The 25,298-nt window shown below is 50.1% G+C and overlaps 2 protein-coding genes across 4 annotated transcripts in view; one reads left to right on the top strand and one right to left on the bottom strand.

Moving 5' to 3' along the window:
- The window catches only part of ZC3H7B (zinc finger CCCH-type containing 7B), a 54,740-nt gene extending 42,582 nt beyond the window's left edge, over positions 1–12,158 (bottom strand). The window contains exon 1 of one of the 2 annotated variants that reach the window (XM_032138834.2): positions 11,695–12,158. The gene's annotated coding sequence lies outside the window, so the exon portion shown is untranslated. Of the gene's footprint in view, positions 1–1,886; positions 2,025–11,694 lie in introns of those variants that run through there. The other variant, XM_032138836.2, reaches the window with a different exon arrangement.
- The window catches only part of RANGAP1 (Ran GTPase activating protein 1), a 63,844-nt gene continuing 49,373 nt past the window's right edge, over positions 10,828–25,298 (top strand). The window contains exon 1 of one of the 2 annotated variants that reach the window (XM_058431813.1): positions 10,828–11,438. In XM_058431813.1, coding sequence (XP_058287796.1) covers positions 10,874–11,438 — 565 coding nt within the window. In that variant the 5' untranslated portion in view covers positions 10,828–10,873. The remainder of the gene's footprint in view (positions 11,439–25,298) is intronic. The other variant, XM_032138838.2, reaches the window with a different exon arrangement.

Raw genomic sequence — 25,298 nt, 5'->3', positions numbered from 1 at the left:
TTCCTACCCTAACAGCGCTCCTCTCCACTCTGCACCAGGCTGCCTCCAGCCTTGACCCACCCCTTTGCACTCACTTCCCCAGGTTTAATGAAAGAGAGGCAGTCAGTCCAGACTGCAGACATGCCACACGGCACATGAACACTATGTGAGGTTATGCCATCTCTAAAGACACCCGGCGCATCTCCTGACTCACCGGGCTCTTGATGGCTTCCTCAGAGAGACCAGGAAAGGTCTAATTTTGCCATCCTTAGCCCTATTAGTCAGCATTCCAGGCCTGCATATATCCCTTCCCCACGGTCCTCACATGGCATGTCTGCCCACCCTGAGGACCCCCTGCTCCAAGGTGGTCAGGGAGGAGTCATACCTCACTTCTGGGCATTACTTGCAATATGTCAAGTACCTTCTATGGCAGGGATTCTAAATGGAGAGAACTCAAGGAAAACATTTACAACCTGGCTTTCACTAACCCCTACCTGATGTTTGGCACACCTTCCAATTATGAATGTAGGCAACACACTGCAGGAATATCCTGTAGCCACCTGTGACCCTGTCACTGCCAGAATCTTTTCCTATCAGGTTGCATTTACTGCAGACATAACAAAATGTTCACACTCATCACTTTTAAAATTAAGGTAGTTCAGGGCCAGGCGCGGTGGCTCACGCCTGTAATCCCTGCGCTTTGGGAGGCATAGGCGGTCGGATCACGAGGTCAGGAGATCGAGACCATCCTGACCAACATGGTGAAACCCCGTCTCTACTAAAAATACAAAAATTAGCTGGCTGTGGTGGTGCATGCCTGTAATCCCAGCTACTCAGGAGGCTGAGGCAGGAGAATTGTTTGAACCAGGGAGTCGGAGGTTGCAGTGAGCTGAGATTGTGCCACTGCACTCCAGCCTGGTGACAGAGTGAGACTCCATCTCAGAAAAAAAAAAGAAAGAAAAGAAATTAGGGTAGTTCCATTAGACTGCTAGATCTGGTTTTTTAATTGATACTATAATCCAAGACAACTACCTTCCTTTGTAATCCTATGTATTTCCTTTATTTTTTTTTTATTTTTTATTTTTTTTGAAACAGAGTCTCACTCTGTCGCCCAGGCTGGAGTGCAATGGCATGATCCTGGCTCACTGCAACCTCTGCCTCCCCAGTTCAAGCAATTCTCCTGCCTCAGCCTCCCGAGTAGCTGGGATTGCAGGGGCCCGACACCATGCCCGGTTAATTTTTTATTTTTAGTAGAGATAGGGTTTCGCCATGTTGGCCAGGCTGATCTTGAACTCCTGACCTCAAGTGATCCACCCACCTTGGGCTCCCAAAGTGCTGGGATTATAGGTGTGAGCCACTGCGTCTGGCCTATACTTTTTGTTTTTGAGACAGGGCCCTGCCCTGCCACCTAGGCTGGAGTGCAGTGGCCGGATCTAAGCTCACTGCAGCCTCCGCCTCCTGGGCTCCAGTGATCCTCTCACCTTCGGCCTCCTGAGTAGCTGGAACCACAGGCACGCTACACCATGCCTGGTTAATTTTTTGTACGTTTTGTAGAGACAGAATTTTGCCATGTTGCCTAGGCTGGCACTTCATACATTTAAAAACATGACAGATCTGAAAAGATTTAGAAACCCTATTCCTTTTTTTTTTTTTTTTTTGTTTTGAGACAGAGTCTCGCTGTCTCCCAGGCTGGAGTGCAGTGGCGCGATCTCAGCTCACTGCAAGCTCCCCCTCCCGGGTTCATGCCATTCTCCTGCCTCAGCCTCCCAAGTAGCTGGGACTACAGGCGCCCGCTACCATGCCTGGCTAATTTTTTTGTATTTTTAGTAGAGATGGGGTTAGAAACCCTATTTTAAGGAATCATATTATTTATCCACACAATCATATCAAAGGTAGGTTTTTGTTACCCGACTCTTCACAGAAAAGTGAAGTGTGGAGGGGATCTGTGACTTGCCCAAGGCCACACTGTTGCTGAGGAAGAAAGCTGGAGCTACTGGCAGGGTTCCCGGCTCCAGGAATGAATGTGAAATGGCAACCTGCAGCTTGTGTTCTTGTCAACTGGCTCGCCTTGAACAGAAACCAAAGTTCAGGAAACTTCCCCAGACCTCCCAACTCCCTGGTCCCTGCCCAATAAACTAAACTAAGAGTCAGCAGCAAAGCACCCTCCTCTGCCCTCCGGCAGCATTCTGCTTACAAAGAGCTTCTCCTTCATAATCTTGTCTTACCCTCCCAACAACCTGGGGCCAAACTGCGCAGGAATGGTTCAAACCCACATCCCTGTCTCCAGGGGGCCTGGGCTCCAGCTTCTTCTTCTTCTTCTTCGTGTTTTTTTTTTTTTTTTTTTTTTGAGACAGTCTTGCTCTGACGCCCAGGCTAGAGTGGAGTGGCTCGATCTCGGCTCAGTGCAACCTCCACCTCCAAGGTTCAAGCGATTCTCCTGTCTCAGCCTCCAAATAGCTGGGACTACAGGCATACACCACCATGCTCAGCTAATTTTTTTTTTGTATTTTTAGTAGAGACGGGGTTTCACCATGTTGGCCAGGCTGGTCTTGAACTCCTGACCTCAAGTGATCCGCGCACCTCGGCCTTCCAAAGTGCTGAGATTACAGGTGTGAGCGACAGCCTCTGGCCCTGCTCTAGCTTCTACATCAAGACCCACCAGATGTAGTGCTTAAAGTGAGACTCTTGAAAAATACTCCCTGGCCGGGCACGGTGGCTCACGCCTGTAATCCCAGCACTTTGGGAGGCCGAGGCGGGTGGATCACGAGGTCAGGAGATCGAGACCATCCTGGCTAACACGGTGAAACCCCATCTCTACTAAAAATACAAAAAATTAGCCGGGTGTGGTGGCGGGCATCTGTAATCCTAGCTACTCAGGAGGCTGAGGCAGGAGAATGGCGTGAACCCAGGAGACAGGCTGCAGTGAGCCGAGACAGCGCCACTGCACTCCAGCCTGGGTGACAGAGCGAGACTCCGTTTAAAAAAAAAAAAAAAAAAAAAAAAAGAACCCTTTTTAAAACAGTAACAGAGGTCATTGTAAAAGCTTTGGAAATTATAGGCAAGTATTAAAAAATAAGCCAGAATCACCCAGAGCTTAGAGTGACTGTCTAACACTGCGGCATACCCTGTTCCTCTTGAGCAGTTAATTAGTCACTGCTCCTGCTCCCAGGGAGCTTGGAAATCCTTGTGGTGCATCCTTGGGCATCAAGAGAGTTTCCAGCGCTGCTCTGCTTGCTTTCGTGCCTGGTGCTGACAGGGAGGCAGGCTGGGCCATGCAATCCATCAGCCCTGGGTTCACATCCCAGCACTGTCCCACACTGGCTTTCAGGGCACCTCCCTGAGCCTCAGTTTTGTCATCTGGGAGACAGGGATGATGATACACACCTGACAAGACAATTTTGCAGCTCCACCTGGTGTGCCTCCCCCAGAAGGGGTCAGAAATTCATGTTTCTGCTAAACTGGATGCTGTAGAGAGCACTCACGACAGACAGACATTATCCTGTAAGTTTTCAATCAGTCAATGTTGATTTCTTTTTTTTCTTTTTTTCTTTTTTTTTTTTGAGACGGAGTCTTGCTCTGTCGCCCAGGCTGGAGTGCAGTGGTGCGATCTCGGCTCACTGCAAGCTCCGCCTCCCGGGTTCACGCCATTCTCCTGCCTCAGCCTCCCGAGTAGCTAGCTGGGACTACAGGCGCCTGCCACCACGCCCGGCTAATTTTTTGTATTTTCAGTAGAGACGGGGTTTCACCGTGTTAGCCAGGATGGTCTCGATCTCCTGACCTTGTGATCCACCCACCTCGGCCTCCCAAAGTGCTGGGATTATAGGCGTGAGCCACCGCGCCCAGCCATCAGTGTTGATTTCTTTGCAGTTTCCCTGCCCAGTTGTGGGCTGTTTGGCAAGGGCTATTCTGTGGCCAACCTGCTACTGTTATTCATTTATTCAACAAATAACCATGAAGCACTTTTAGTGCAAGGGGCCCTACCAGGTGCTAGGGGAACACGGTTAATAAACTCCTTTCCCTAGTGGAACTTGTCATCCACGGGCAGGAAGACAAACCAGCGTGAAATGCACACGACAAGTAAAAATAGAGATCAGAGTCACAAGGAAGCTGAAGCAGGAGGCGTGGCATGGAGTGATGGGAAAGTACACTAGGGCCGGATGCAGTGGTTCACACCTGTAATCCCAGCACTTTGGGAGGCTGAGGTGGACAGATCACTTGAGGCCAGGAGTTCAAGACCAGCCTGGCCAACATGGTGAAACCCCATCTCTAATAAAAATACAAAAATTAGGCTGGGCGTAGTAATCCCAGCTACTCAGGAGGCTAAGGCAGGAGAATCACTTGAACCCAGGAGGTCAAGATTGCAGTGAGCCGAGATCACACCACTGCACTCCAGCCCGGGCGATAGAGCGAGACTGTCTCAAAAAAAGAAAAAAAGAAAGAAAGCAGACTGGGAGTTTAGGGAAGGCCCTTAGGAGGAAGCTGACATTTAAGAGAGATAGCTAGCCGGCCATGGAAGATAGGAGGTGGGGTAAGAGGGCACCTACCTAGCAGGGGACAGGGCACAGGCAATGGCCCTGAGGTGGGAACAAGCTGATAATGTTCCAGGAAAACTCAGAAGGCCACTGTGGCTGCAGCGCCCGAGCGAGGGCAAGCCACGTGGGAGGCAAAGTGCAAGGGGCAGGCGAGGTTGGTCTCAGAACCACTCACAGGCCATGCTGGGAGCCAGGGCTGTGTTTTGCATGTGTCAGGAAACTGCAGGAGAGTTTTCAGCAGAAGAGTGACAGGAGCTTATTTATTTCGCAAGAAGATCCTTTTGGCTACTGCAGGGAGGACGTATCACAAGAGAGGATACTGGGAGATTCGTTAGGAGGCTATTGCAGTGGTCCAGGCCTGGATCAAGGCAGACAGTGAAGAAGATTCAGGAATATTCTGAAGGGTATTAAATGATCACAACTGCAACCCCTGATGCAGATTCGACAGGATCAGTAGGCCGTTTCACAGAAAAGGAGACGGCCTTCTTCTTTTCACAGAAAAGACGCCAAGAATGACAAAATAATCATGCCTCCATCATACAGCCAGCACGAACAGGAGTTGGGAATGAAACTCAGGACTTTGGGCTCCCTGCCCTGCGTTCCTCTGCCTGTGGAGGGAGAGGGATGACACAGGGATGCTCCAGGGAACAAGAGCATAGCTGAACCAGGGCGACCTCTGAAAACCCCAGGAGGGCCAGAGCCCCCACCTTCCCTGCAGCCCTCACAGGAAGTGCTCAAGGAATGATCATCAGCTGACCCCAGCACTTCAGTAACACAAACCAATCAGAAGACACGGTTCTCAGTCTCAGGGAATCCAATACCCTGTTCCCCTCCCAAGTCACATTGTGGGCTGGGTAGGAAGAGCAGTGGGTAGGTGATGCCTCAGTCTTTTTCTTCTGAAAAACAGGGACACCTCTTACCTTACGTCGAAAGACTGTCATGACAATTAATGAGAGACTGTGGACACAGCAGGACACAAATGTTGGTGGTAGTTAGGATTTCCAGACTGATAAGAAAAGAGCTTCGAGGAAACTGGAAGTAACCTGAAGGCTGTCTCCTGCATGGCAGCTAAGACCTCGGATGCCAGGTGGCTTCATCTGACCCCCTTCTCTACCTCAGCTGTGTGATCTCAGAAGTGTTACTTAGTCTTTCTGAGCCTCAGGCTCCTCATCTACAAGATGGGGCTGCCAATGATTACTCCAGTCTCGAAGAGCTGTTAAGTGGATTCAATAAGAGAAGGCATAGGAAATGTCAAGCATGATGCTGGTATACAGTGGTGTTAACTATATGGGGGCTGCTGTTATATGGGTGTTATATGCTGCTATATGGGTGATCGTATCCCCACGATCACCACCATGCTCATGTCTCAGCCTCTGATGCTGAGGAGCTGTGATGCTGCAGAACTGAAGTTACCAGATGTTTCTGAAGGGAACAAGGGTTCTGAATGCAGGAATGTCCCTACCTCTGGGCCTCCATAGCCCGGTGGGGAGACTGCACCAACACAACCAACACAGCACCAACACAACCAACACGCCTGCAAAGAAACAGTCTCCCTGGGGAGAATGAATTTGGTGGGAAGGAGTCTGTAGCTGGTGCTGACAGAGGAAGGAAAATGAGCTTGTTTTCCAGGGGCCATGAAATGTGATGAAAGGAGCTGACTTCAGGCCCAGCGCGGGCTCATGCCTGTAATACCAGCAGTCAGGAGGCCGAGACAGGTGGATCATGAGGTCAGGAGTTCAAGACCAGTCTGACCAACATGGTGAAACACTGTCTCTACTAAAAATACAAAAAAAAAAAAAAAAAAATTAGCCAGGTGTGGTGGTGCACGCCTGCAATCCCAGCTACTCAGGAGGCTGAGGCAGGAGAATTGCTTGAACCCGGGAGGCAGAGGTTGCAGTGAGCCGAGATTGCACCACTGCACTCCAGCCTGGGTGACAGAATGAGACTCCGTCTCAAAAAAAAAAAAAAAAAAAAAAAAGCAGCTGACTTCTGTGGAGGCTCCTGGGAGCTGACGCACAGCCCATCATCAGCCCAGGCTGAGCCTCCAGCTTGGGGCTGCAGCACCTCCACCCCCTGCTGTCTGAATAACCTCAGGTCCCCCCTGAGGCTCCTTCCCAGGCCCACACCAGGCCAGCTCCAGAGCCAGACATCTTGGTTTGGCTCTGCAGCTCTGCCCCTTCTGCACTTCACTGAAACTCTCTCTATGCCACAGTTTCTTCACCTGTAAAATGGGGATAATTACAGTGCCTCCCTCTAGGGCTGTCGAAAGAATTAAATAAAGGCTGGGTGCAGTGGCTCACGCCTGTAATCTCAGCACTTTGGGAGGCCGTGGCGGGTGGATCACTTGAGATCAGGAGTTCAAGACTAGCCTGGCCAACATGGCAAAACCCCGTCTCTACTAAAAATACAAAAATTAGTCAGGCGTGGTGGCGGACATCTGTAATCCCAGCTACTCGGGAGGCTGAGGCAGGAGGATCACTTGAACCCGGGAGGCAGAGGTTGCAGTGAGCCAAGATCAGGCCATCACACTCCAGCCTGGGCAACAAGAGCAAAACTCCGTCTCAAAAAAAAGAATTAAATAAGCTAATTTAGGAAAAAACACTTGCAACAGGGCCTAGAGAATTGCTGGTTCAGTGATTACTAAATTAATAAAAATTTTTAAACACTTCTAGCTCTTTTCATCTAAGTTTCTTACCCTGATCCCCAAGCATGGGTTATCATTAAATATCATCAAATCTCAGGGCTCCTTTTCAGAAGGGGAAACTGAGGCCCAGAGAATCGAAAGGATCATGATGGCAGAGCCTGACTTGAATCCAAAGTCATATATCTGCCCACTAGACTGTGGCTGTACCAGGCGACCTGTTCTTCTTTCTACATCCCTGCCTTTGTCCATCTCAATGCCTCTGCTTAGAACACCCTTTCTCTGGCTTTTCAACCTATCTTTCAGATGTCCAAACGGCACTTTTAGGAAGATCTTCCACTCTTGGGCAAAATAAACCTTCCTCCTCTACACTGGGGCATAATTCAATTTGACAACACAATGGCTGAGTGTGTCATCCTGGCACGGCCTCTGGGGCTGGAGGCACAGAGGGTGAATCAGACCCAGTTCCTGTCTTTGGGAAGCTCAGATTAATGGTCCATATCTATCTCATTCCAAGCTCCAAGCTCCTCCAGGGTGCTGGGCCGGCACCCAGCAGGCACTAAGGAACCAAACTTGCTCAGATCCCCACGCTCAGGGACCGGTCCTCCTTCTACTGTCATTCTGCTTTCTGCAGTTAGAAACCTACTGAGAGTGCTTTCACTGGGCCAGCCCCTCGGGGCCCTGGGACACAGAGCCAGTTTAGGAGAACTCCTTGGTCTTGGGGAGCCTGTTGACAATGCTACCCCAGTTTCATTTGCTAATTCAGACCATCCAGTCTCTGTTTTTGTTTTTCTGAGACGGAGTTTCACTCTGTCGCCCAGGCTGGAGTGCAGTGGCGTGATCTTGGCTCATTGCAACCTCCACCCCCCAGGTTCAAGAGATTCTCCTGCCTCAGCCTCCTGAGTAGCTAGGATTACAGGCACCCACCAGCATGCCCAGCTAATCTTTTTTTTTTTTTTTTTTGAGACAGAGTCTCGCTCTGTAGCCCAGGCTGGATTGCAGTGGCGCGCTCGGCTCACTGCAAGCTCCGCCTCCCAGGTTCAAGCGATTCTCTTGCCTCAGCCTCCCAAGTAGCTGGGATTACAGGTATGCACCACCACATCCAGCTAATTTTTGTACTTTTAGTAGAGGCGGGGTTTTACCATGTTGGCCAGGATGGTCTCAATCTCTTGACTTCGTGATCCGCCCGCCTCGGCCTCCCAAAGTGCTGGGATTACAGGCGTGGGCCACCGCAGCCGGCCAATTTTTGTGTTTTTAGTGGAGACTGGGTTTCACCATGTTGCCAGCTATGGTCTCGAACTCATGACCTTAAGTGATCAGCTTGCCTTAGCTTCCCAAAGTGCTGGGATTACAGGACAGTCCCTGTTCTTGCTTACGTATCTGAGAGGAAGGTGGTGCAGAGGGCAGGAGCACACTCAAGAGTCAAGAAGGCCTGGATTCAAATCCTGCAGATTGACCTTGGGCTGGGCACACAAATCCCATGTTCCTTAATTTCTTCGTCTGTGAAATGGAGATTACAATGCCCACCCCTCATGGAGCTACTATAACAATTAGAGAGAATGTAAGTCAACTTCCCAGCACAGAAGCAATTGTGGCTAACCCAGAAATTCCCTTCTTCTCCACCCTGGCAAGCCTCCCCATTCTTTCAAGTTCAAATTCTACTTCTTAGAAGAAGCCTTCTCTAACTTTTCCAGGTAGCCTTGAGCTCTCTTCTCTCCACTCCCACTGCACTGACCCCAGAATTCTTGTGTTCTCATTGGTTCACTAGAGTCAACTTTCTCTTTCCAGCCAGATAATAAATGACAAAGTCAACTGCAAACCTGCCCCACAGCATCTCACAAGAGGCACTTGAAAAGTAACTTGCAGACAGGCATGAGGTGGCTCACGCCTGTAATCCCAGCACTTTGGGAGGCCGAGGTGGGTAGATATGTTGAGCCCAGGAGTTCACTTGAATCCAGATATGTTGAGCCCAGGAATCACTTGAACCCGGGAGGCAGAGGTTGCAGTGAGCTAAGATCGTGCCACTGCACTCCAGCCTGGGTAACAGAGTGAGACTCTCTCAAAAAAAAAAAAAAAAAGAAAGAAAGAAAGAAAGAAACTTGCAGCAGCCAGGTTTGGTGGCTCATGCCTGTAACCCTATCCCTTTGGGAGGACAAGGCAGGAGGATTGCCTGAGCCCGGCAGACTGAGCTACAATTGTGCTACTGTACTCCAGCCTGGGTGACAGAGTGAGACCTTGTCTCAAAATAAAAAATAAAAAGAAGGCTGGGCGTGGTGGCTCACGCCTGTAATCCCAGCACTTTGGGAGGCCTAAGTGGCTGGATCACGAGGTCAGGAGATCAAGACCATCCTGGCTAACACAGTGAAACCCCATCTCTACTAAAAATACAAAAAATTAGCTGGGCATGGTAGTGGGAGACTGTAGTCCCAGCTACTCAGGAGGCTGAGGCAGGACAATGGCGTGAACCCGGGAGGCGGAGCTTGCAGTGAGCCAAGATCGCGCAACTGCACTCCAGCCTGGGCGACAGAGCGAGACTCCGTCTCAAGAAAGTAAAATAAAATAAAATTAAAAAATGAAAAGTAACTTGCTAAGGTGGCCCAGGACTCTGAGAAAGGGTGACGATTTGGAGCCAGAAAACCGGGTGGGAATCCTACCTCTGCTGTCTGACTTTCCAGCAAGACACACAATTCGGCCTAAGGTTTCTTATCTAGAAAATGTCTACCTGACACAGTTGCTATGGAGGACAGATGAGCCAACACATGTGAAAGCCCTTTTGTTATAAACTAAAAAGTGATATTTGAGGGATTATTATTTTCAAATTGAGGGATTATTTTCAGATTCTCTATCCATGTCTCAACCGACACCTCAGCTTTCCTACTGAGACTCGAGAGATCAGCACATCCCACCAAGCTTCTTAGCCTCACAATAATCTACCAAAACCCACATTCTTGTCTAACCTATACAAAAGCTAGCAGCTAAGAACACACAGCATCTATGGAACAGAAACTTTATCCCAGCTCAGGGACAACAAACTCTCTCTCCCATCCTCAGATCTCATCCCTCCTGGACAGGTTCTTTCTTCCCACCTTAAGTCTCCCCACTTCTCAAACATGCTCCACCCAACTGTTGACCAGGTGTCATTTCCACCTTGCAGTCCAACTTCTGTGGGAGGTGGACACGGGGAAAGAAGACCACCACGGAGGGGATGGCTGTATGTGTGTGGGGGAAGTATTGGTAGTAGAACTAAAGATTCTGCCAGCATTTTGTGTCCAACACAGTTGCTACATGTACTATAATTATCTCATTTGTGTGAAAATTCAAGGATCTGCATTCTGCTATTTTCATCAGGCTGAACTGCAGATGCTGAGGAATATGGCAAGAAGTTGAGGTTCAAAGTCTGATGCCAAAGCTAGCAACCCAAGAAATAAAACCGCTGATCACCAGCTCCCTACTCAGGCCCAGCCCCCTTTTCGAGCCCCCAGACTCCCCATGCAGGGCCCTAGCCCCCTAGTCTTCCCCATCAATGCCCTGTTGGCAATATAGCCATCAGGTTCTATCAGAGTGAGCGTTTTTATATGATTATTTTCCCCCCTGGGAAAACGGCTTTGTCCGTGAAAGTACCCCCAACCAGGCGTCTTATAAACACCCAAAACAGACAGAGTTAAGGAGAAAGGAGGGGAAAGGAGGAGGGAGCAAGCCCGGAGGGGGGCCCCGAGGCTCGATGCGGGCAGGATGGGGGTACGAGGCCGGGGTCGGCGGCTCCCAGGCCCCCAGCCCCGTCAGGGCGCCCCCCTCCCCAGGCGCCAGAGCCCGGGTCCGCAGCCCCCTAGCACTCCCTGGACGGCCGTGGGCCTCCCACAGGCCTCGGAGTCCAGAGACTGATCCTGCGACCGGAAACGCCCCCCTGCCCAGCAGGCCCAGGGACCGCGCCCCCCTTTCCTGCCGCCCCCTTCCCGCGGGCCCGGCTGCAGGCCCCGGATCCCCGGGCTCGCGTGGCCGCCGCAGCCGAAAGGGGTGGCCCGTCGGGCGGCCCCGCTCCCCGGCCCTCGCCGCGGCCCCTCCAACTCCGGGTGCTGCGGAGCCAAGGAGAACACAAAAGGAAGGGGGGCCCTGCCAGCGACGCCCCTGCCAGCCCCGGAGACCCCCTGCGCGGGGTCGGCAAAGCATCCGGACACCCCAGAAGCTCCGGACGCCCAAGAAAGAGGCCCCTCGAAAATTTCAAGACACCTCCTGGGGGCTGCAGGGGCGGCCGAGTCTCCCCAGCGCCAGGTGCCCCCGGCCGCACGGTAACTTTAAAACTTTGGGGCAGGGCACGGGGACCGGGATCCCCAAAAAGGAGGAAATGGGGGTTTAGAGACTATTTTTTGCAAAATCCCACTTTCCAGGTGACTCGGCGCGCGGCCCCGGCCTGGAAAGGGCTCTCCGCGCCTCTTCCCCAGCCCGGCCCGGCCCGGGCGTCCCCGAACCCTCGCGCGCGGGCGGCTCCGGACGCAGTGGCCCCGGCCTCGGCCCCGCGGGGCTCGGGCCGCGCCAAGCACTCACCTCCGCCGGGCTGCGCTCCCCGCGGGCCTGCGCCGAGCCCGATAAATGGTATGCTATGACTAGAGGTATGATTACGTTATTATTATTAGTAATAATAAAAGTAAATGCTATTTAATTACGGGCGGCCGCATCCTGCTCCCGGCGCCGCCGCCCCGGCAGCTCCGTCCATGTGGCTCTGGAGCTCTTTACTTTCATTTCCAGCCCCTCGGCAGGCCGCTCGCGGCAGCACCCGCTTGAGGCACCGTCTCCCTGCAGCTCTTCCTCCTCGGGTCCTAGAGAGCTCGGCTCCCGTCGCCTCGCCGCGCCCGGGGTGGGCGGCGCGGGCTGCGCACCTGGGGAGAAGTGGGTGGGCGAGTCGGGGAAGCCCCATTCCCCGTCGAAAGCTCATGCCTGGAATTCACCTTTATTTTCTTTAAAAGTGTCCTGCCTTTTAGGGGGGGTTCTTTTGGCAGTTCTGCATTTCTGGGTTGATGTTGCTCAAACCCAGCGCCTCCGCCCTTCCCCATCTGTGTCAAAAGCCCTCCGGCACCCCCCTCCGGCTTCCAAGTGCTTTCATGGAAGGCTGCCCAAAACCCTGGTTGCGTTGTGCCCTTCTCATAGATGGGAACCGGAGACACATAGAAGAATCAGGACCTCACTTGACTGGAGTTTTATGCATAGGATGTTAAAAAAAATATTGAATGACACTTGTTAAAGACTACAAGGCCGACTTTATTGGCATCATGAAGGGTGTAGGGACCACTGCAGTGGGATTTGCGGTCTGGGAGAGTATTTGGGCTCAATTCAGAATTCAGCATGGGCAACTGGGAATTTATAAGGAAGGAGAAAGGATCCACTGATTGAGGGCCAGTGCATAGGAAACTGCATCAGAGATAAGAGGATTCTGGCTTAAACCCATCTAACAAGATTCTTGCTGAAGGCAGGCCAAGGTGATCAGACATCACCTGGGGAATGGTGGAAAGTGAGGAACCTGATTAGATATTGACAATCAGGGCTGGGTGCAGTGGCTCACGCCTGTAATCTCAGCACTTTGGGAGGCTGAGATGGGTGGATCACCTGAGGTAAGGAGTTCAAGACCAGCCTAGCCAACATGGTGAAACCCCCATCTCTACAAAAATACAAAAATTAGCCAGGCTTGGTGGTGGGTGCCTGTAATCCCAGCTACTCAGGAGGCTGAGGCAGGAGAATCACTTGAACCCCGGAGGTGGAGGTTGCAGTGAGCCAAGATCGTGCCATTGCACTCCAGCCTGGGCGACAGGGTGCGACTCCGTCTCAAAAAGGAAAAAAAAAAGATATTGACAATCAGGTATGGAGAATGGGGGAGTCTAGCTAAACCAACTTAGCAGGATTCTTGCCAAAATTGGACAATGCAGCCCAGGGGCAGTGGCTCACACCTGTAATCCCAGCACTTTGGGAGGTTTAGGCAGGAGGTTCACTTGAGCCCAGGAGTTCAAGACCAGCCTGGGCAACATAGTGAGACCCTGTCTCTACAAAAAATTAAAGAATTAGCTGGCGTGGTGGTATGCGCCTGTAATCCCAGCTATTCTGGAGGCTGAGGCAGGAGGATCACTTGAGGCTAGGCGTTTGAGGCTGCAGTGAGTGATGATCATGCCACCTGAACTCCAGCCTGGGTAACAGAGCAAGGCCCTGTCCCTAAAAACAAAACAAAACAAAACAAAACAAAACAGGCCGGGCGCTGTGGCTCACACCTGTAATCCCAGTACTTTGGGAGGCTGAGGCAGGCGGATCATGAGGTCAGGAGATCGAGACCGTCCTGGCTAACACGGTGAAACCCCGTCTCTACTAAAAATACAAAAAATTGGCCAGGCGTGGTGGTGGGCGCCTGTACTCCCAGATACTCGGGAGGCTGAGGCAGGAGAATGGCGTGAACCTGGGAGGTGGAGCTTGCAGTGAGCTGAGATCGTGCCACTGCACTCCAGCCTGGGTGACAGAGCAAGGCTCCGTCTCAAAAAAAAAAGAAAACAAAACTGGACAATGTAAAGATGAACACAGAAGTCCAAAAGTCAAGGCCTAGTTGAAAAGTTCAGGGGAGCCTAAATAGAGTTTAGTCAAGGAGAGAATCTTTGCCAGGGATCTTTCTAGAAAGGATTTGAGGCTGCTTAGAAGACCTACTAGGTAAGGGGAGATTAACCAGACACACCAGCTATGCATATCCACGATACTGCCTCAGGACTGGTGAAGAGGCTATATTTGAATCCACAGCTCATGATCCAAAGAGTGTTCATTTAGCACTACCTGCCCCATTAATTCCTGGAGGACTCTCTCAAGAGTTCTCTCAGATTTCCCTCTTAATCCTCTTCATTTTACACACATGCACACATACACACATGTGTATATATTTTTAATTTATTTCAGATCAGCTGTGAGCCTGGCAGACTTTATCTTTACAAATGTTATCTCTTCCACAAACATTTGTGCCAGACACAATCTTAGGAACCGGGGATGTAACAGTGAACCAAATTTTAAATATTTAAATGCACTGTGGTAAGTTCTAGGAGAGACAAGAACCTGGAGCTGTGAGCTGTGATTACCTTTTTTTTTTTTTTTTTTTTGAGACAGGATCTGACTCTCTTGAGCAGGCTGGAGGATAGTAGGGTGATCATGGGTCACTGCAGCCTCCAGCTCCTGGGCTCAAATGGTCCTCCTGCCTCAGCCTCCCAAGTAGTTGAGACCACAGGTATACATCCCTACACCTGGCTAATTTTTAAAATTTTTTGTAGAGATGGGGTCTCATGTTGTCCAGGCTGGTCTCCAACTCCTGGACTCAAGTGATCCTCCTGCCTCGGCCTCCCAAAGTGCTGGGATTATAGGTGTGAGCCACTGCACACAGTCTGCATTTACCTATTTAATTCTCACAGTAATCCTGGAAGATTGGTTTCATCATGCCCATTTTACAGATGAGAAACTGAAGCTCAGAATGAAGTGACTTGCCCAAGGTAGCAGTTCTGTCTCCAGAGTCTGTGTGCTTTACATGGCCTCCTATGCTTTCCTCTGTCTCTGCTTTAAGGGCGACTTTAAAGGGGAACAAAATGCACCTGAACCTGCAGAAGCTGTCAGACTTCCTTCTCTAGGTGTCTTCTCCCTCCTCACTACTCTGAGATCAACAAACAAAAAGACAACTTCAGCTGTGCGTGGTGGCTGACAGCTGCAATCCCAGCACTTCAGGAGGCCGAGGTGGGAGGAATCCTTGAGCCCAGGAATTCTAGACCAGCCGTGGCAACACAGTGAGATTCCATCTCTTTTTTTTTTTTTTTTTGAGCAAGGTCTCACTTTGTCACCCAGGCTGGAGTGCAGTGGCACAATCCTGGATCACTGCAACCTCTGCCTCCTGGGTTCAAGCGATTCTCATGCCACAGCCTCCTGAGTAGCTGGGGTTACAGGAATGTGCCACCCTGCCCAGCTAATCTTTTTGTATTTTTTAAAATGGAGATGGAGTTTTGCAATTTCAGCCAGGCTGGTCTCGAACTCCTGGCCTCAAATGATCCACCCATCTTGGCCTCCCAAAGTGCTGGGATTACAGGTATGAGCCACTGCACCTGGCCTGTGAGATCCTATCTCTACAAAAAATCAAAAAATTAGTGAGGTGTGGTGACACGTGTGTATGGTTCCAGCTACTTAGGAGGCTGAGGTGGGAGGCTCGCTTGAGCCCAGGAGACTGAGGCTGCAGTGAGCCGTGATTGGGCCACTGCACTCCAGCCCAGGTGACAGAGCAAGACCCTGCCAAAAAAAAAGAAAAAAAACAAAGAAAGCCTCTGGCATGAAGAAGGTAGATGCTTTTGTCCAAATCTGAAAACAGAGCTCAGTGGCCATCAGACATTTCTGCTGTTTAATGGGAAATCAACCCTTAAGACACCTGGGATAGATTGCAAGATCATGGGCTAGAGGCAGTGAGAGTCTGCGCCTGGCGATTTAGGGAGGCTGAATGGTGTGGTGCTTATGTCGCTAAGACATTAGGAGGACCAAGGTCCCCAGCCCTGCCAATTGCTGGCTATGTGACCCTGGCAATCTAGCAGCATCAATTTCTTCATTTGTAAGATAAAGATAAGGAAACTGAATCCACATAAAGTTTGATTTAAGGATTTTAATGAAATATGGGCGCGGTGGCTCATACCTGTAATCCCAGCACTTTGGGAGGCCAAGGTGCGAGGCTTGCTTGAGTCAGGAGTTCGAGACCAGCCTGGCCAACATGGTGAAACCCTGTCTCTACTAAAAATACAAAAATTAGCCAGGCATGGTGATGTGCACCTGTAGTCTCAGCTACTCAGGAAGCTGAGGCAGGAGAATCCCTTGAACCCTGGAAGGGGAGGTTACAGTGAGCCGAGATTGCACCACTGCACTCCAGCCTAGGCGACAAAGAAAGACTCCGTCTAAAAAAAAAAAAAAAAAAGGTGGCATGGGGATGGATTATAATGAATAATGTCTGTAAATCATGTAGTGAAGGCTGAAAAAATATAAATGTCAGGCCGGGCATGGTGGCTCACGCCTGTAATCCCAGCACTTTGGGAGGCTGAGGCAGGCGAATCACCTGAGGTCACGAGTTCGAGACCAGCCTGGCCAATGTGGTGAAACCCCATCTCTACTAAACATACAAAAATTAGCTGGGTGTGGTGGCGGGCATCTGTAATCCCAGCTACTCGGGAGGCTGAAGCAGGAGAATCGCTTGAACTCATGAGGTGGAGGTTGCAGTGAGCCAAGTTTGCACCATTGTACTCTAGCCTGGGCGACAAGAGCAAAACTGTCTCCAAAAATATGTGTGTGTGTGTGTGTGTGTGTGTGTGTGTGTGAGTTCCCATATCCCCTAGGCAATTTACAATGAAACACCCTTGATAACTTATCACATTTACCACCATGGTTATTATCACTCTCATTTCATCGATGAGGATGCTGAGGCCAGTTGGATTGCTGCATTTTGCCTCAAGTGAACTAGGTGGCAAATGGTCTGGTGATTCCACCACTCCAGGTTGCTGGTGAAATAACGAACACATATTCTTTTTTTTTTTTTTTTTTTTTTTTTGAGATGGAGTCTCGCTCTCTCACCCAGGCTGGAGTGCAGTGGCGCGATCTCGGCTCACTGCAAGCTCCGCCTCCCAGGTTCACGCCATTCTCCCGCCTCAGCCTCTCCGAGTAGCTGGGACTACAGGCGCCCGCCACCACGCCCGGCTAATTTTTTGTATTTTTAGTAGAGATGCGGTTTCACCGTGGTCTCGATCTCCTGACCTCGTGATCCACCCACCTCGGCCTCCCAAAGTGCTGGGATTACAAGCGTGAGCCACCGCGCCCGGCCCGAACACATATTCTTGAAGAGGACTGTCCATCATTCAAGGGGGATTCAGCAGGACACCAGCCTCTTATCTTTTCAAGTTGGTACCAACTTGTTCAATTGTTTGGGCTGCCTAAGATAGTAAAGGGGTCTTTATTACAAGACCCCAACCAGAGGTGAGGATGCTTTGGAGAAAAGGGCCAGGAGGAGGCCGGGCGCGGTGGTTCACGCCTGTAATCCCAGCACTTTGGGAGGCCGAGGCGGAAGGATCATGAGGTCAGGAGATCGAGACCATCCTGGCTAACACGGTGAAACCTCGTCTCTACTAAAAATACAAAAAATTAGCCGGGCATGGTGGTGGGCGCCTGTAGTCCCAGCTACACAGGAGGCTGAGACAGGAGAATGGCGTGAACCTGGGAGGTGTAGCTTGCAGTGAGCTGGGATTGCGCCACTGCACTCCAGCCTGGGCGACAGAGCGAGACTCCGTCTCAAAAAAAAAGAAGAAAAGAAAAGGGCCAGGAGGCTGGCACTGGTAGGTTTTCTGGGAAGCCCCATGTTGTCAGTCCCATGTGGTCACAGTGTGCTCTATGTCCCCACGTTAAAGCTGAAATAGCAGTAACAGCCACCGCTTCTTTACTATGAGCCAAACACTTTGCATATGTTGATTCTTTTACCCTCTCAAAAACCCTATAGCTCGGCATGGTGGCTCACATCTGAAATCCTAGCACTTTGGGACGCCAAGGTAGGTGTATCACCTAAGGTTAGGAGTTCGAGACCAGCCTGGCTAACATAGTGAAACCCTGTCTCTACAAAAAAATACAAAAATTAGGCCAGGCGCGGTGGCTCACGCCTGTAATCCCAGCACTTTGGGAGGCCGAGGCGGGTGGATCACGAGGTCAGGAGATCGAGACCATCCTGGCTAACATGGTGAAACTCCATCTCTACTAAAAATACAAAAAATTAGCCGGGTGTGGTGGCGGGCACCTGTAGTCCCAGCTACTCGGGAGGCTGAGGCAGGAGAATGGCATGAACCCGGGAGGCGGAGCTTGCAGTGAGCGAGATCGCGCCACTGCACTCCAGCCTGGGCGACAGAGCGAGACTCTGTCTCAAAAAATAAAAATAAAAATATAAAAATTAGCCGGGTGTGGTGGTGGGCACCTGTAATCCAAGCTACTCAGGAGGCTGAGGCAGGAGAATCACTTGAACCCAGGAGGCAGAGGTTGCAATGAGCTGAGATCACACCATTGCACTCAAGCCTGGGCAACAGAGCGAGACTCCATCCAAAAAAAAAACAAAAACCTGTAAGATAGGGATTGTTTTTTACCCTTTTTCAGATAGGAACAGAAACAAAACAGTTCTGTGACTTGATCAAGGTCACACAGCTAAGAAAGACGCAGAGGTAGGATTCAGTCCCAGGCTTGTGCACTTATAAGGCATGACCACAGCACCATGACATGAACATCTTAATTCCAGATCTATCACTAGCTACCCCCAAAGGCTTGTCATGTGATTGACTCACTGGAGAAAGGGAGTCAGAGGCTCATGTTCCTAACTGAAGAACTGACAGGTACATACATCATTTGTTTATCCCTTCTTCAATGAGCACATTCTCCATCAGGCTTATCTCCTGGGAGAGCCTGAGTGCAAGGCAACCTTGGTTGCAGCCATGTGCAGGGCTTATTCATTCATTCACTCAGCAAACATTCACTCCCAGGCCCCAGGTCTCCACAGCTCCAGATGGTCCCAGGTTCTAGCCCTCCAGGCAGGAATCTTAACTTGGGGTTTAGAGAAGGGCTCTGAAAATGTACAAACAACTTTAGGCTTAGGTTCCCTTTTCATCATTGTAAATTGGGGGTGCTATGGACTGAATCTCTGTGTTTCATCAAAATTCGTATGTTGGGCTGGGCATGGTGGCTCATGCCTGTAATCCCAGAACTTTGGGAGGCCAAGGGGGGCAGATCACCTGAGGTCAGGAGTTTGAGAACAGCCTGGCCAACATGGTGAAACCCCAACTCTACTGAAAATACAAAAATTAGCCAGGCATGGTGGCACATGCCTGTAGTCCCAGCTACTCGGGAGGCTGAGGCAGGAGAATGGCTTGAACCTGGGAAGTAAAGGTTGCAGTGAGCCAAGATCATGCCACTGCACTCCAGCCTGGGCGACAGAGCGAGACTCCACCTCAAAAAAAAAAAAAAAAAAAAAATTTATATGTTGAATCTCTAATCCCTGATTTGATGGTATTAGGAGGTGGGGCCTTTGGGGGATAATTAGGTCATGAAAATGAAGCCCTGATGAATGGAATTAGTGCTCTTATAAGAGACACTGGGGAGATTATCTCCCTCTCTGCCAGGTGAGGATACGGCAAGAAAGCAGCCATCTGTAAACCAGGAAGGTGGCCCTCACCAACAACCTGACCATGCTGGGACCCTGGTCTTGGACTTCCAGCCCCCAGATCATTGAGAAATAAATTTCTACTGCTTAAGCCATCCAGTCTATGGTATCTGTCATAGCAGCCTGAGGTGACTAAGATGGGGGTAATATGAGTACTGTACTCGATGGGGTACACCCAAAATCCCAACACTGGGAGGCCGAGGTGGGCAGATCGCTTGAGCCCAGGAGTTTGAGACCAGCCTGGGCAACATGACAAAACCCTAACTCTGCAAAAAACACAAAAAATTGGCCGGGTGTGGTGGCTCATGCCCGTAATCCCAGCACTTTGGGAGGCCGAGGCCGGGCGTGGTGGCTCACTCCTGTAATCCCAGAATTTTGGGAGGCCAAGGTGGGCGGATCACCTGAGGTCAGGAGCTTGAGACCAGCCTGACCAACATGTTGAAACCCCATCTCTACGAAAAATACAAAAATTAGGCAGGTGTGGTGGCACACACCTGTAATCCCAGCTACTCAGGAGGCTAAGGCAGGAGAATCGTTTGAACCTGGGAGGCGGAGGTTGCAGTGAGCCGTGACATTATGTTGCAGTGAGCCGTGACATTGCACTCCAGCCTGGGCAACAGAGCGAGACTCAGTCTCAAAACAACAACAACAACAAAAAATTAGCCAGGTGTGGCCGGGTGCAGTGGCTCACGCCTGTAATCCCAGCACTTTGGGAGGCCAAGGCAGGTGGGTCACGAGGTCAGGAGTTTGAGACCAGCCCAGCCAATATGGTGAAACCCTGTCTCCACTAAAAATACAAAAAATTAGCTGGGCGTGGCCGGGAACGGTGGCTTATGCCTGTAATCCCTGCACTTTGGGAGGCAGAGGCGGGTGGATCATCCGAGGTAGGGAGTTCGAGACCAGCCTGGCCAACATGGGGAAACCCCATCTCCACTAAAAATACAAATATCAGCCGGGCGTGGTTGCGGGCGCCTGTAATCCCAGCTACTTGGGAGGCTGAGTAACGAGAAACGCTTGAACCCGGGAGGCGGACGTTGTAGTGAGCTGAGATCGCTCCACTGCACTCCTGCCTGGGTGACAAGAGCGAGACTCCATCTCAAAAAAAACAAAAAACAAAAAAATTAGCTGGGCGTGGTGGTGCGCATCTGTAGTCCCAGCTGCTCCGGAGGCTGAGGCAGGAGAATGGCTTGAACCTGGGAGGCAGAGGTTGCAGTGAGCCAAGATCACACAACTGCACTCCAGCTTGGGCGATAGAGGAAGACTTGGTCTCAAAAAAAAAAAAAAAAAATTAGCCAGGTGTGGTGACATGTGCGTGTAGTCCCCAGCTATTCAGGAGGCTGAGCCCAGAATCCTCAAAGCAGAGGATCCTTGAGCCAAGAAGGTGGAGGCAGCAGTGAGCCATGGCTGCATCACTGCACTCCAGCCTGGGTGACAGAGCAAGAGGCTGTCTCAAAAAAAAAAAAAAGGTACTGTACCCACCTGAAAGGGTCTGTGATGGCTCATGATGTGTCCACTTGCCTGGGCCACAGGGTGCCCAGATATTTGGTCAAACACTCTGGGTGCTTCTGTGGGGGTGTCTCCAGATGAGTTTAATATTTAAATCTATAAACTGAGTAAAGCTGATTGTCCTCCCTAAGGTGGATGGGCCTCATCCAACCAGTTGATGACCTGAATAGAACCAAAAACCTGACTCTCCTGCAAAGAAGAGAGAATTCCTCCTCCATGACGGCCTTCAAGCTGGGACATTGACTTTTTTTTTTTTTTTTTTTTGAGAGAGAGTCTTGCTCTGTTGTCCAGGCAGGAGTGCAGTGGTGCTATCTCAGCTCACTGCAACCTCCACCTCCCAGGGGTTCAAGTGATTCTCCTGCCTCAGCTTTCCAAGTAGCTGGGACTACAGGTATGCGCCACCACACCCGGCTAATTTTTATATTTTTATTAGTAACGGTTTTCACCGTATTTACCAGGTTGGCCTAGAACTCCTGATCTCAAGTGATCCGTCCGCCTCAGCCTCCCAAAGTGCTAGGATTATAGGCCTGAGCCACCATGCCCAGTGGAGACATTAATTTTTTCCCTGCCTTTGGATTTGAACTGAACCATCAGCTCTTCCTGGCTCTCTAGCCTGCTGACTGTAGATCTTAGGACTTCTCAGTCTTCATACTTACATGAGCCAATTCCTTATAATAAATCACTTTGTGTGTGTGTCTCTCTCTCTCATATGTACATGTATCTCCTACTGATTCTGTTTATCTGGAGAACTCTAATACAGGGTCACTGCAAGGACTGAGTTATTATATGCAAAGCATTGATATATGTGTGTTTTTTTTTTTTTTGGAGACAGAGTCTCACTCTGTCACCCGGGCTAGAGTGTAGTGGCGCAATCTCGGCTCACTTCAACATCCACATCCTGGGTTTAAGAGAGTCTCCTGCCTCAGCCTCCTGAGTTACTGGGATTACAGGCATGCGCCACTACACCTGGCTAATTTTTATATTTTTAGTAGAGACGCGGTTTCACCATGTTGGCCAGGCTGGTGTTGAACTCCTGACCTCAGGTGATCCACCCACCTCGGCCTCCCAGAGTGCTGGGATTACAGGCGTGAGCTACCTCACCCAAACTTGTTTCTTTTTTTTTTTTTTTTTTTAACAAAAAAGTTCAGTGGTTCAGGCATGGTGGCTCATGCCTATAATCCCAGCACTTTGAGAAGCTGAGGCAGGAGCATTGCTTGAGCCCAGGAGTTTGAGACTAACTAGCCTGGGCAACATAGTGAGACCCCATATCCGCAAAAAGAGAAAAAGGAATTTTTTTTTAAACCCAAGTATTTTAAAAATTATTTCTTTTCTTTTTTTTGAGACGGAGTCTCGCTCTGTCACCCAGGCTGGAGTGCAGTGGCGCAATCTCGGCTCACTGCAAGCTCTGCCTCCTGGGTTCTCGCCATTCTCCTGCCTCAGCCTCCCGAGTAGCTGGGACTACAGGCACCTGCCACCACGCTCCGCTAATTTTTTTGTAGTTTTAGTGGAGACAGGGTTTCACCGTGTGAGCCAGGATGGTCTTGATCTCATGACCTGTGATCCGCCCGTCTTGGCCTCCCAAAGTGCTGGGATTACAGGCGTGAGCCACCGCGCCCAGCCTAAAAATTATTTCTTAATGCTCTTTTGCATTTATACTAATCTAAACAGATTATTAACAATTTTCATTTTATTTATTTATTTACTTTTGAGACAGGGTCTCCCTCCATTGCCTAGGCTGGAGCACAGTGGTGAGATCACAGCTCGCTGCAGCCTTCAACTCCTGGGCTCAAGCAATCCTACCCAGTCAGCCTCCTGAGTAGCTGGGATTACAGGTGTGCATCACCATGCTGGTTAACTTTTTAGAAAAAAACTTTTTTTTTTTTTTTTTTTTTTTTTAGAGGAGTCTCTCTCTGTCGCCCAGGCTGGAGTGCAGTGGCGTGATCTTGGCTCGTGCAAACTCTGCCTCCCAGGTTCAAGCGATTCTCCTGTCTCAGCCTCCCGCGTAGCTGGGATTACAGGTGTGCGCCACCAGGCCCGGCTAATTTTTGTATTTTTAGTAGAGACGGGGTTTCATCATGTTGGTCAGGCTGGTCTCAAACTCCTGACCTCGTGATCCACCCACCTCGGCCTCCCAAAGTGCTGGGATTACAGGCATGAGCCGTCGTGCCTGGCCACAAGAGGATTATTAAAAAAGAAGATAAAGGCCGGATGCAGTGACTCATGCCTGTAATCCCAGCACTTTAGGAGGCCGAGGCAGGCAGATCATCTGAGGTTGGGAGTTTGAGATCAGCCTGGCCAACAGGGTGAAACCCCAGGCGCCTGTAATCCCAGCTACTCGGGAGGCTGAGGCAGGAGAATCTCTTGAACCAAGGAGACATAGGTTGCAGTGAGCCGAGATCACACCATTACACCCCAGCCTGGGCAATGAGAGCGATACTCCATCTCAAAAAAAATTTTTAAATATTAAAAAATAAATTGAAAGTAAAATAAAATGAAAATACAAAAATTAGCCAGGCATGGTGGCACACGTCTATAATCCCAGCTACTCAGGAGGCTGAAGCAGGAGAATCTCTTGAACCCAGGAGGCAGAGGTTCAAGAGAACCTCCTTTCAGGGAGCCAAGATTGCACCACTGCACCCCAGCCTGGGCGACAGAGTGAGACTCCGCCAAAAAAAAAAGAAAGGAATTATTGTTATTATTATTATTTTTGAGACAGACTCTCACTCTGTTGCCCAGGCTGGAGTGCAGTGGCGCCATGTCAGCTCACTGCAAGCTCCACCTCCCGGGTTCACGCCATTCTCCTGCCTCAGCCTCCTGAGTAGCTGGGACTACAGGTGCCTGCCACCACACCCGGCTAATTTTTTTGTATTTTTTTTAGTAGAGACGGGGTTTCACCGTGTTAGCCAGGATGGTCTCGATCTCCTGACCTCGTGATCCACCCGCCTCGGCCTCCCAAAGTGCTGGGATTACAGGCGTGAGCCACTGCGCCTGGCCTATTTTTTTTTTTTTTTTTTTTAAGATGGAGTCTCAGTCTGTTGATCTGGCTGGAGTGCAGTGGCATGATCTCAGCTCACTGCAACCTCCACCTCCTGGGTTCAAGCGATTCTCCTGCCTAGGCCTCCCAAGTAGCTGGGACCACAGGCACATGCCACAATGCCCGGCTAATTTTTTTGTATTTTTAGTAGAGACAGGGTTTCACCATATTGGTCAGGCTGGTCTTGAACTCCTGACCTCATGATCCGCCCACCTCGGCCTCCCAAACTGCTGGGATTACAAGCAGGAGCCACCGCACCCGGCGGATGAAGGAATTATTAAAAGAGAAGATAATCTGCCAGAAACCATTTGGTACCTGGAAATCCTCCATAAACATTAGAGCAGAATTGAAGCTCCTCCATAGACACCATCCTTTTCAATCTCTTTCATCACTGGATTTTCAGGAGCTGGAACAGTGCCTGTTGGAACATAGATGTTTGATAACTATTTGTAGAACAAATGAATTATTTTAATGATGGTTATTTATCAAGGTTAAAGAAATAGTTTGCTCTAGTGGGAAGCCCTTGGCTTGAGCCCTGAGAAAGATGTGGTTCAAGTGTCCTTCATAGATGATGCAGCCAACCCACTCCCACCAGTGGAGGGGACCCTGGGGGAGGCTGCCTTGCCCTGCAGGTGGGCTGACCCACCTCTCTCCAGGGGCTGCAGGCAAGCACCCTGTTAGGTGTTGGGAATTTCCCTCCACATTCCTCACATGTCTGGCATACTTTAGCCATTTGTTTTCGATCTGACTAAATGGCAAGTCAGCAGCCTTGGTCTGTTTTCAGGAATCCAACATAAATATTATTATTTATTCCATTTACAATTGGCAATTAAGTTCGTTTTCAGGCACCAGAATGGAATTTAAAACACTCAGTTAAGTAAACCAGACTAATCAGAGGCAGCCTGCTTTTGTCTTTGAAACATTCTTTACAAAAACAACAAAAAAAGGCTGTACAACAGAGAAAGGCCTGGAACACTCTCTGCTTCTCCTGATTCCCCCTTAAACTCACCTCGCACTCACAAGTGAAGTGTATATGTTGAAAACAACCCTAGAAGGCCGGAAATGGTGGCTCACACCTGTAATGCCAGCACTTTGGGAAGCCAAGGTGGGTGGATCACCTGAGTCAGGAGTTTGAGACTAGCCTGGCCAACACAGTGAAACCTCATCTGTACTAAAAATACAAAAATTAGCCGGGCATGGTGGTGGGAACCTGTAATCCCAGCTACTCGGGAGGCTCAGGCAGGAGAATCGTTTGAACCCAGGAGGCAGAGGTTACAGTGAGCCGAGATCGTGCCATTGCACTCCAGCCTGGGTGACAGAGTGAGACTCCATCTCAAAAAAAAATAAAATAAAATAAAATAAAATAATAATAATAATAATAGAAAAGGACCC

Source organism: Hylobates moloch, unplaced genomic scaffold (genome assembly GCF_009828535.3).
Source record: "Hylobates moloch isolate HMO894 unplaced genomic scaffold, HMol_V3 SCAFFOLD_19, whole genome shotgun sequence".
Classification (NCBI taxonomy): Eukaryota; Metazoa; Chordata; class Mammalia; order Primates; family Hylobatidae; genus Hylobates; species Hylobates moloch.
The sequence above is the reverse complement of the archived record's forward strand: the minus strand, read 5'-3'. Positions and strand labels throughout refer to the sequence as shown.